This window comes from Amblyomma mixtum, chromosome 2 (genome assembly GCF_055824585.1).
Source record: "Amblyomma mixtum isolate Tamu chromosome 2, ASM5582458v1, whole genome shotgun sequence".
Taxonomy (NCBI): domain Eukaryota; kingdom Metazoa; phylum Arthropoda; class Arachnida; order Ixodida; family Ixodidae; genus Amblyomma; species Amblyomma mixtum.
The window spans coordinates 63,219,598-63,231,715 of NC_143013.1; the positions used below are offsets into that span (position 1 = coordinate 63,219,598).

Genomic DNA, 12,118 nt, shown 5'->3' on the forward strand with positions numbered 1-12,118 from the left:
GGAAAGGCAATCTATCTGTCTCTCATATCTCGGTGGACACCTAAACCTCGCCGGAAGGGAAAGGAGGAGGATGGCAGTGAGCGAAGACACCGTATTCACTAGACGCGCCTTTGTTCATTCCAAACCATCGTGCTGGCATGGCGCAGTGGATAGCATGCTCGTCTCGCACTCCGATGACCGGGGTTCGATTCCCGAGCTCGACCAATTTCCTACTCGGTTTTATTTATTTATATGGCCTGAGTAGAAAAGTTAATTAGCCTAATTGGGAAATTAAGCAATTAACTAAGCTCAGTCCCACTTACTCGGAGCATCACTATATGATACCTTCAATTGGTTGCATAGTTACTAGCCAAAGTACAATTGGCCCTGTTTGAAATTGGCGCACTGTGACGTAACGACCGTTTCGACCAACTGAAAAGCGTGACATTTCTGTCGACAACTGCTGCTTACAACGATGAGACATTAAACGCTTTCGCCTTAATAAACATTTTCGCGACAAGAATTCGAGCTCTCTGCGATACGAAGAGATCAGGCTCGTTGGTCATAGCACGAGAGCGCTAGGCTATCGCCGCAGCCGGTCATCATTATCATCATCAGCCTGACTACAACCACTACAGGGCAAAGGCCTTTCCCATGTCTCTCCAATTAGTCCTCTCCTTCGTCAGTTGCAGCCACGGTATTCCCGCAAATTTCTTAATCTCATCCGCCCATCTAGCTTACTAGCTTGCACGTGAACTCTCTTTATTTCATGCATCCTGATTTCTTTATTGAGGACGAAACAAACAAGCAAGCGAATTGCATTACAATAAATGGGAGAAAAGATATACATTGAAAGAAATTCAAAGCAAATTCGTGCTGACGAATACAACACTACAACATTTACCAGAGAAAGGGTACATGTTAAGTAAAACAGGCATAGGTGAGGATATTGTGTGCCAAAGCAGACGTAATACACCTATCGATACAGAGCCAGTTGTCTGGCGATTAAGATGAGAGTCTAATTATCACCTTACAAGTTTAAATGCAACTAATAGGTGGGCCGGTCACGCCACAAGTTAAACTACAACACACCCCCCGCGCTGTGGATTGCATACTGTAGTCTTCCACTAATAATGCCATCGCACTAAGATATACATTGTCGCGCGCTGTGCATTGGAGATCGTTGTCTTCATCAACTAATACTACTATTGAACTAATATCGTCGAATGCGGACCGACGACGAAACAAAGCAAAACAATGAGCTTACAGAGGGCCTCAAATTTGGCATTCGGGAGCACCATAGTTTTTCTTCAAATTTGTTTTTCTTTTGCTTTACCGACATATTTGACTGCGCTTCACGTGGTGAAGACGTCGGTAAGTTCTCGAGGTCAAGAACACTTGTTTGCTTCCGCCGCGTTGGCAATAGCGCGAGAGCAATGAGGTCGGAGCTACTAGCAAACTGACCTATATTTCTTGACACAAGAAAATAACTGGGTAGAGCCTGAACTTCGTTCCATTCAAAACTCGATGAAACCAACGCTGCCGTACTTTCCATTATTGCATATGGGAGCGGTGGTGGCGAATTTTGGTGTAGGTGGGGCTCTTTCGTCTCTTCCCACCCAACTCTCTTTTGGAGAAAAAGAGAACTACCTGTATATAATTACAGGTAACTTCAACCACCAAGCAGCATCCATTCGGAGAGAGGACTACACGTTCCAGAGGAGGCAATATCAAACTGAAAGTTTGCTATTCTCGTCGCGGTGGAGTACACCTCATGAATTTCCGCCACTGTGGCTGATGTGCCTCCGAACACCTACTGTTACTGGAAATCGCTGAGCGGCAATCCTATAAGCACCGAGCAGGTGTGAATTAAAACTTTCTGAGTATGTTTTCGCCTACTCGCGTTAAGGGCGCGCACTAGTTAATATGCTTTCAATATAGGTTTACAGTCTTGGTCCCTTAAACCGTCCTCTTCACGACACATGAGGGCGTCCTACTGGAAATGTCATTCTTCAACGCAGAGTGCAAAATTACATGAGTTGTGCTATTCTATCGCTGAGAGCAGGGTTGAGATGAGAGATAGTGAAAGACAGGATTGGAGATAAGCCTGATGCAGTGACAGGAGCGCGCAGCTGGTGTACTTAGGACAAGATATTAGCTGTTTTTCCTTAAGCCTTCGCTGTTTTATGTAAATGAACAGACTAATTAGATGAAATGTTCAATTCATCGTCATAGATTTTGATATTGGAAGAACAACTATTTTCAAAGTTCAAGCGGAAGTAATTGACAGAGAAAGTGACGCACATGAAGCACGGAGTACAAATGTTCCTACTACCACAACATCTAGCCGTTTGGTCTCTGTATATGGATTCATCAAAACGTTTCTCTATGTAATTAGGCTGTAAGCTATATTTCAATCTACTGGTTGTGTATCTTCTGCTTCTTAAAATATTCTATCCACCTATTATTTGCATTTAATCTCGCAAGGTGATAATTAGACTCTCCAGAGCCAATAAGCATTCATTCGAAGCTCGTCATCTTAATCGCCCGACAACTGGCTATGTATCCATAGCTGTATTAAGTCTGCTTTGGCACACAATGTCCGCAATTATGCCTGTTGCACTTTACATGCACCCTTTCTCTGGTAAATGTTGTAGTGTTGCATTCGTCAGCACGAATTTCCTTTGAATTTCTTTCAGTGTATATATTCTCTCACATTTATTGTAACACAATTTGCTTGCTTATTTGTTTTGTCCTGGATAAGGAAATCAGGATGCATGAAATAAAAAAATTCACATGCGCTTTTTTTCCGGAGAAATAAAAGCGCGATAATAGGCGAATAATTCGTGAAAACATTTTTCTGTCTAGTGAGTACAAGGTGTCCTGAGCGACTTGAGAGGAAAGTAAAAAAATGGTATGTTCTCTCTCTATGAAACTGAATCCCCAATGCTTAGGGTGTGATGAGCAGGTGTATATATTTTATTTTTTGCTAACCTTTTAGCTACAATTTTTTATACCACTGCGAATCAACAGGGTTCCATGGAGTTCTGGCGGAAAACACTCTTCATCATCATCATCATCATCATCAGCCTGACTACGCCAGGGCAAAGGCCTCTCCCATGCCTCTCCAATCAACTCTGTTCTTTGCCACTTTCGGCCACTTTCGGCCACTGCCACTTTCGGCCGCTAACTTCCTAATCTCATCCGCCGACCTAGCTTTCTGGTTCCCCCTGGGGCCGCTTGCCTCCTGTTATAATCCACTCCGCTACACTTAAGGACCAGTGGTTATCTTGCCTTCCCATTACATGCCCTGCCCAAACCCATTTCTTTCTCTTGATTTCGACTATGATGTCATTAACCTGCGTTTGTTCCCTCACCCATTCCGCCCGCTTCCGATCTCTTATTGTTCCTCCTATCATTTTGCTTTCCATAGGTCGCTGCGTTGTCCTTTACTTAAGCTGAACCCTCTTTGTTAGCCTCCACGTTTCTGTCTCATAGGCGAGTACCGGTAAGATACAGCTGTTGTGTACTTTTCTCTTGAGGGATATTGGTAAACTGCCAGTCATGATCTGAGAGAACCGGCCATATACGCCACATCTCATTCTTTATCTTCTAGTTGTTTCCCTCTCATGACCTGGATCAGCGGCCACTACCCGCCCTAAGTAGGCATATTCTCTTACTACTTCTATCATCTCGCTACCAATTGCTAACTGGTGTTCGCTTGCTAGGCTCTTGAACATTACTTTGGTTTTCTGTATGTCAATTTTTAGCCCCACCGTTCTGCTCTGCCTGTCTAACTCATTGATCATGCTTTGCAGTACATGTCCTGAGTGACTTAGCAAGGCAATGTCATCAACGAATTGTAGATTACTTGGGTATTCTTCATTAACTCTTATCCCCAACTGTTCCTATTTCAAGCCCTGGAATACCTCCAGTAAACAGGCGGTGAGTAGCACTGGCGAGATGGTGTCTCCCTGCCCGATACCTTTTCTTAGAAGAATTTTATTACTGATTTATGGAAGACTATGGTAGCTGTTACAGGTATCTTCCACTATTTTCACATACATCTTGTACACCCTCATTCCGCCATGCCTGCATGAATGCTGAGGTTTCCTCTGGGTCAAATGCTTTCTCGCAATCAGTGAAGCCTATGTATAGGGGTTGGTTGTATTCTGCACATTTCTCTATCACCCGATTGATAGCGTTAATATGGTCTATTGTCGAATATCCTTCACGAAATCTTGCCTGATCGCTTTGGTTGCTTGAAGTCTAAGGCTCTCCTCACTCGATTAGCGGTTACCTTAGTAAATACCTTGCAGGCAACGGACAGTAAGCTGATGAGTCTGTAATTCTTCAAGTCCTTGACGTCTCCTTTCTTATTAATTAAGGTAATGGTCAAATGTTCAGGGGAATCGCCCAAGGTGGAGTAGATTTGCAATAAGGGAGTAATTACTCATTGACGTCCACCCGAGCGCAGCACAAGAGCGACTGCTCCGGTGAAGTGGTGGTTCCGGGTTCGAATCCGGGACCAGGACAAATTTTTCTTCATCTACGAAGTTTTAGAAAGCTGTATAGCTCTCCTTTGCAGCCATTTGGCAGCGCTCGGATGGACGTCAATGACTAATTACTCCCTTATCACGAATTAAGATACTGCTAGCCTTCTTCGAAGCTTCTGCTACGCTCAAGGTCACAAGACATTTCGTATATACGGTGGCAAGTTTTTATAGCACAATCTCTTCTCCATACTTCAACAAATCTGGTGTTATCTGATCCTCACCAGCTGCTTTCCCCCTTTAAGGCTTTCTTTACTTCCTCTTTCTTTAATCGCGGGATGTCCCACTGCTGTGCGCTACTGCTTGTCTCATTAAGGACCTGATTGCATTGGCTACTGTAAAGATGTGTGTAAAACTCTTCAGCTATTTTAACTGCCTTTTCCATGTTGCTAATTACATTGGCCTCTTTGTCTCTTAACGCATACATCTGGCTTTTACCTATGGCTAGTTTCCTCTTCACTGCTTTTAGGCTACCACCGTATTTAGAGCATGCTCGATCCTATCCATATTAAGCTTCGTTTTGTCCGCTACCTTGGGCTTATTCATTAACTTCGACAGCTCCGCTAGTTCTAGCCCCTTTCTGTCTGTGGAGTTCAAGGATTTTCATAATAACTAGACCCCACTAGATTCACAAATACTGCCTCGAGCGTGTTGTTACCGATTCCCATGCGACACTAAATCAGGCACGCCAAGCTCTAACGGGAAGAAGACAGCGGCCATTGCAACGCGAAAATTTGTGACTATGGTTTCCAGCTCCTAGGCGTAACTTGACCACGTAACCACAGTAAAATAACGGCTGCAGACACGAAGCTTCCACTGGGTCAGATGTGCCATTCTGGCACACCTGACCAGAATGAAAGGCGCACGAATTGTTCAGTGTGTAGTAAATTTTATTTGAGCGAATTATAGGCAAGGTTACGTCACATGCCCTTCTTTCTTCATGGGAAATTTTTTTTTTCGTCGAATTTCAGGTTGCTTTCAGTACTCCAAGAAGTACGAATTCCTTTCAGGAAAAGCAGCTGAAGAAGTGGTCTTGCTTGCCGTTATAGACTGTGTAATTGTATTGTTCTCACTCGGCGCCTGCAAACACCTAGATTTTGGTTAGTGCGAAACTCACATTACGCCTGACATCCCCTGAATTTTAAACGACAGTGTTCGTATTGAGCTAGGGGCAAATGGACACAGGATAGGACGTTCCGTTGCCGAATTAGTTGTGGTTATTCTGTATTCAAGCAGCTAAATTTCAATCAAGGCATCAAGAAGTAGTACGCTTTTCCCAAGTAACCATCGCACTTCTTTCGTTGTTTTTTTTCTGTCTACATCAACCATTCTGCAGTACTAATTAGTGGGAGGCAAGCAAAGCAAGTAAGCAATGCTATCAGAAAGAAAAACATCTGGCACCAGGCAGCAAGTGGTACAAACCTTTAACCGAAATCAGAAAAACGAACCTGAAATACAGACGTGATGTTGAGCTCATATAAGACGGGTACGACGACGCACACGGCAAGCGGAATCAGTATCAGGTTGGACACAGAAAGCCAGCCCATGTGCAAACCGTAGGCGTACATGTGTGCCGGCATTCCGATGACGCCAGTAGCGGAGCCCACTGTGGCCAAAACGGAGGCCGCCAGTGGGAGAATACGCAGCGATTTGCTGCCGAGAAAAACCTCGTCTGTGGTGTCCACTGGTCCTTGTTTTTTGCGGACCGAGAAGTACCCGCCCACAGACAGACTGGCCCCAGTCAGCAGAGAGAAGACGGCGTAGTCCGCCACGTGCACCATGGTTCACTGCAGCTCTCGAACATCAACTGCGTAACGCAAAGGAGAGAGTTCGCACACATCTACTGGCAGAATAAATGAGGGAACAAACGCGTGTTAATGACATCCTAGTCGAAATCAATAGGATGAAATGCAAAGGCAAGATAGTAGCTGGTCTTTAAAGGTGCACTGAAGAGGAATCTGAACTCGTCTTTTTGCCGCGGGAACTCGACCTACACGTTCCGAGCATTCTTAGAAACTTCGACTTATTGCCCTGTGTGGCCGATTTTCCTAATTAAATTGAATTAACATCCGGCTCCCGCATTTTTTTATTTGAATTCTCCCCGTACGGTGGGCGGAGTCGACCAACGCGCGGAGTGCCTTTCAGCCAGCTCCGTGGAGGCTTTGCTTTCGCTTTATTTTGTTTTTTAGGTTTCTGTGAATAAATAGTTTGATTCGCAGATAATATAGCCGCAAAATAAGCCCGCAGAAATAAAAATGCGCGCGGACTATTTGCTTCTACGGATTACTACGTATTACTCCGCCGATGGCAGAGCGGTAAGCCGCCACGGGACTGGGTGAAAGGCACTCCACGCGTTGGTCTACTCCGCCCACCGTACGGGGAGAATTAAAAAAAAGAAAGGGCGGGAGCCGGACGTTAATTCGATTTAATTAGGGAAATCGGCTACACAGGGTAATAAATCGAGGTTTCTAAGAATGCTCGGAACGGGTAGACTGAGTTCCCGCGGCAAAAACACGAGTTCAGATTCCTCTTCCCTCCACTTTTAAGGGTAGCAGAGTGGATTCCAACAGAAGGCAAGCGTAGCAGGGGGTGGCAGAAAGTTAGGTGGGCGGATCAGATTAAGAAGTTTGCGGGGATACGGTGGCAGGGTTAATTGGACAGGGTTAATTGGAGACACATGAGAAAGGCCTTTGCCCTGCAGTGAGCGTAGTCAGTCTGATGATGAAGATGATGATGACATCTACTGCAAGCAGCATTTGCGAGATGACCTTTAGGGTACCAGTTTTCATTTTAGAGTTTTTATTTTGATAGAACATAAGAGAAAGAATTCCCCAGATGTAAATCAGAAGTGCTACCCTATATAGGGGGAAGGGTAGAGGGCATATGAAGAAAACGAAGAGAAGAGAGCAGAGATGATGAAAGTGAAGACTTTCTTGTTATCTATAGCCTTGTGGGTTTGCAATGATGCATTGTCACCGGCCACTAGGTAGCACAAAGTCTGCCGAATAACGGTATATGCAAAAGCTATGGGAGTGGCAAACATGCTACTCCTTGTAGCCACTAAGGTGGTTCGTAACAAGCTTCCTGGTTTCGACAGGTAGCCTATGAAACTCAAATAAATTGTTCTTTTTTACTTAATTATATGTGTGCACCAACTGACAACTGCAGTAGTAACACAGTGATAATTTGAAATAAGTGGTAGAGTTTTGATGTAGCTGAACCGACTAGACGTGCGAAAGTATGTGCGTAGATTGGTTGGCTCATGGCTTTGCTTCGGTGCGCCATCGGCACGTATGGCGATGATATTAGATTCAGATTTAGCTCTGATCAAGGTTAAGCTGATCTGATCCGTACGCTCCGTAGATGGAACTTGATAAAGACGATGATCTGCAATCCAGAGCGCTAGCGTGTGTTGCACTTCCACAAGAGTCGTGATCGCAGGCGGTGATAGCATAGCGCCCTTATGCAGTAACCAGCGAAGCTGATCTCTGATTGACGACGTAGCTTTGAAACCCAATCGCGGCAATATATATTTTATATCTCTTTGGCGTTTCCTTATGCCAGCCTAGAGGAATAGCGTAGACTGATGGGCGAGGTCTTACGACTATCTTGGAAAAAGCAGTGCACTTGCACAACCACGAAGGAAGAAGGGACGAGACACAGCGCTGAAGGCCAAGGTCAGCTTCAAGGTCAAGCTTCACAAAAACTCGATGAGCCGGTTAAACCATGTGAAGAAGTGCTTTCGCTGTAAAACTGACACCGTCAAAGCGATCGAAGCGAACGAGAGGCTTTGTGGCAACGCAGCTACAGAGTTGTGTCCGCGGACATCAAGCCGAAAATACGAGCTTTTGTTTTGGAAGAATTCGTTTGCAATATTGCGCATTCTCCTTCGATTTGGCAGCAGCCAAAGTCAGTGTCCCATGTGTCACTATATCACATGGGATATTCGAAACTTTTATTGTGTCCCGGGTGTTCAGATGTAATGTGTCACAGGCATCTCCATCTTGTGAACTGTCAGTTCGATGACCTATTTTTCCATCCACTCATGTGACCGAGATCGTCTGCATCATTTCGACTCGAAGTGCTTTTTAGACAAAGAAAGTATGCCATCCCTATCGGCAAACCATGCCAAAGCACAGCACTTTATTTTAGTTACTTGTGGGGGTTACGGCTGTCGTATAACGGATGGCTAAAGAAATGCTTAACGGAGTGACCAGCTATGAAAAAGTTACATCTCACAATGTTCTATTCACAGCACTTTATCAATCGGTCTACTAACGGGTTTCTAACGCGACAGGAAGAGAAGACGCATGCGAGCGTTGGGTTAAACCCGTTCGTCGTCAGAGCCAGTTTTGCGTGATATTTTTCTCCATATCATTTTAACGACGTAGAGACTTGCTAGTCTTGTAAATTTTCAATAAGCAAGCTCATCACATGTGCCGGCTCAGCACCTGCATTACTTCCGCTGTTCTTGAAGTGCCAGAAGAGGAATGCTTGCGTAAAATAAAGTATAATATAAGGTCTGAGGGCTAAAATAACGCCTTGAAGATGCTTTTTTATCACCTTCGATTTACAGTTTTTGACGACACTTTGGGCCGTGTTGCTCTACACAGCTGACGGAAACACTAGCGCAATAGCTGAATATAGCTTCCTTCACGTCTCGATATGGCTTGTTGAACTTGTTTTGTCCCAGTGGTAAAATTTACTCCTCTTAGAAAATATTGGCCATGCGTTATAGCGAATATACCACAGCTACGATTAACGGAACGCGATTGGAGGACGGTTTCGCTTTCGGCTACGCGTAGCGGCCGGTAGGTTTTTATGGCGAGGACGCAGAAGTGGTCGCACGGGGGCGCTGACCAGACATCGATGGTGGAGGCGCCTGGCGGGTGCAGGGTACCTATATTATTTGTGTTTGCAACAGCCCCACTCAATCCACTACTCACTGCTCTCCTTTCTTTCTGCTCTACGCTGGCCACTCATCGTCTCCCATCGATAGGGTTCTCGCCTACCACACTGACGCATCTAGATGTCCAACTGCGTCCGAGGCTCCCCAGAATGCAGTAGACTTACGCCAGAGAGACAAGCACTCAGTGGCACCAGGAATACCGCTATGGCAACAGTCAGCCTGAACCGACTATCTTACGCGGCCTGCTCGTGTGGCTGCGGATCCTATCCAATACTTCTGGCTTCTCCACGAAAGTTCACACCCAGAAATTCTGGACCAGCGCATTTATCATAAAGAAGGTTTTTAGTAACGCATTTTTTGCGCATATCTCAAGGTTGCACCATAACGATCAATATATGCGCAGAGCCCACGTTGAGACGCTTGAAGATACTGCTATTTGTTGTTAAAAATGCACCCCATTATTTTTCAGTGGCAGTCTGAACTACTTGTTAAAAGTGCAGGACCAATTTTAAAAGAAAGATTTTTGTATGCATCGAAAGATTCGAAAATTGCCATAAAACATTCTTTCAAAAATATCTTTCAATACTGCAAAGCTGCTGCACAGTTATAGCCAAAACGTTTGTTTTTTTTTTTCATTGTCGTCTTAACTACTCGATGCGAGAGCAGAACGAACTTTAAAAGCAATAATATTTTGCTACGCATAGGAAGCTTAGACCCATCCCAACAATACGTTCGAAACAGTACCTTACAATATTCAACAGTTGCCTCATAATTAAACGCGAAGTTGAAGAACGCTGTACTTGAGTCACTGCCATGGCTCAACAAAATTACTCAGCCACTGACGTTGTCTAACAATCTCCGCCGTCGCAGCCGCAAGACCTTTCATGTCCAGCCCCTCAAGCTTTACGAGGACCTGCTTAAAATGTGGTCTCCATGAGTAGCAAGGATGACTCCTTTTCTTCCCGGGGATAATTTTAAAGAAGAAAACGGCCATTTCTCAATCTGCATTGCAATCGCACAGTGCGAAACCTTTTTCACATTGGCTTTTCCCACTGCTCCCGTTAACCTCAGCTTCTCAAACCAGACCGCCTTATAAAGTGCAAAAAATATCCTGAAGCCACATTTGTTTCTGACATGACTCGTGGACTATATTTCGTTTGTAAGAGCGCCAGGAAAGCACAATGCTTCCTGAGTATTTCTGCAGAGTTTTTCCGCACAAAATAACAACTTCTTTTCAAGAGAAAACATTGCAGCGTTACTCTGCCTATTCTCTTGGTTACGAGCGCTCAGGTCGATGCATTTAGCGTTCTGTTAAGCCCTGATAAAAAAAATATTTCGTCATGGTAAAGAACAAAGATTAATCACAGTTCTGATAGTCACAAAAGTGGTCTACATTTGCCTCTGAAAGTGCACTCTTTAGAAGAGCACGGACGCGAAACGTTACTCTAAAGTCTGTTTCTCTCATCGCTAATAAACACCAAACTTCGGAGACGCTACTTACCGAACTCGACGCTAGTAGAAAAAGCACAGGAGGGGGAATTTTCGCAGTCCTAATCGAGCTGCCAGAATCGACGGGAAGTCATATACACTACCATGTGCGGCATAAGACTAGAGCCCTCTCGTGTCACGTTTACTGTTGTCCAGCTGGTCGGACTCTGGCGGCCTGTCTAGCTGTGCTCGTGTGAGAAGGGCAGAGGTAACAGCTGTGGTTGTTCACGTATCACGTAAAAAACGGTGGCAAGAACGGAAGGAACAAACTTTCATCTCCGCTGGAATAGAGACAGCAAAGCAGGACACAACGATAATTGAGCGAATCTAGGAAAAAAAAATGACGAATTGTTCGTCGTAACAGTAAGGATTCTTGTAAATGCTTTCGGCAGCCCTCTGCGGCTTGTTTTTCATCGCCAGTGCTACCTATATTTTAAATGTGAAAGGTTGATTTTATGAGGTTCAACGTCCGAAAGCGACTGAGGTTGATAAGGGACGCCATAGTAGAACGCTCCGCATAATTTTGACCTCACGGCTTTATTAACGCGTACTGACCACGCACTGTATACGGGTTTCTAGCATTTCGCTTTCACTGAAACGCGTCTGCCGTGGCCGGTATCGAATCCGCGTCTTTAGGGTCAGCAGCCGAGAACCATAACCACTGAGCAACCGCGGGGTGATCCTTACATGAGAAAGAAACTCCCATCCTCACTTCTGCGATGCTTAGCACTTCCAGGAGCGCAACAAGAGTCCCTTGCACGGCTTGCCGGCAAAGCACTTGGGCTCTAAATTTTTGACAAAGCCTGTACATACTGCAGTAATGGATTATTGTACACATCGCCGTACGGTATCGTGTAGTGTAGTACATTTGTTACGGAAGTAAGAAGGGCTAACTAGTCACTCTCTCACGTGTAAAGATGTGAGCATTGAATGGTAGGTGCAGGACCAGGATAGAGTTGGAAATAGATGCAAGCAGCGCAAACACTTCGTTTTAAATGATGTTTTATTTAATATTATTGAAATTTGCAGCACGCAGATATTATACCGAAGCTCAAAATTAATTTCTGGTTAAAAAAAATTGATGCGTGCTATATATTGCAAGCAGGGATGACAGGAACCTCATGGCTTTCATCTTCCTCCTCAGGTTGTTTGCGAATTTGGACACTAATCTTCTTTTTTCCTTCATTTA

At 44.7% G+C, this 12,118-nt stretch overlaps 1 protein-coding gene across 1 annotated transcript in view; it reads right to left on the reverse strand.

Moving 5' to 3' along the window:
• LOC149359533 (sodium-coupled monocarboxylate transporter 2-like) overlaps positions 1-6,313 on the reverse strand; it is a 37,872-nt gene extending 31,559 nt beyond the window's left edge. Inside the window, exon 1 of the mRNA XM_089575289.1 lies at positions 5,981-6,313. Within this exon, the coding sequence (XP_089431415.1) occupies positions 5,981-6,313 (333 nt within the window). The remainder of the gene's footprint in view (positions 1-5,980) is intronic.
• Positions 6,314-12,118: the final 5,805 nt, after the last annotated feature.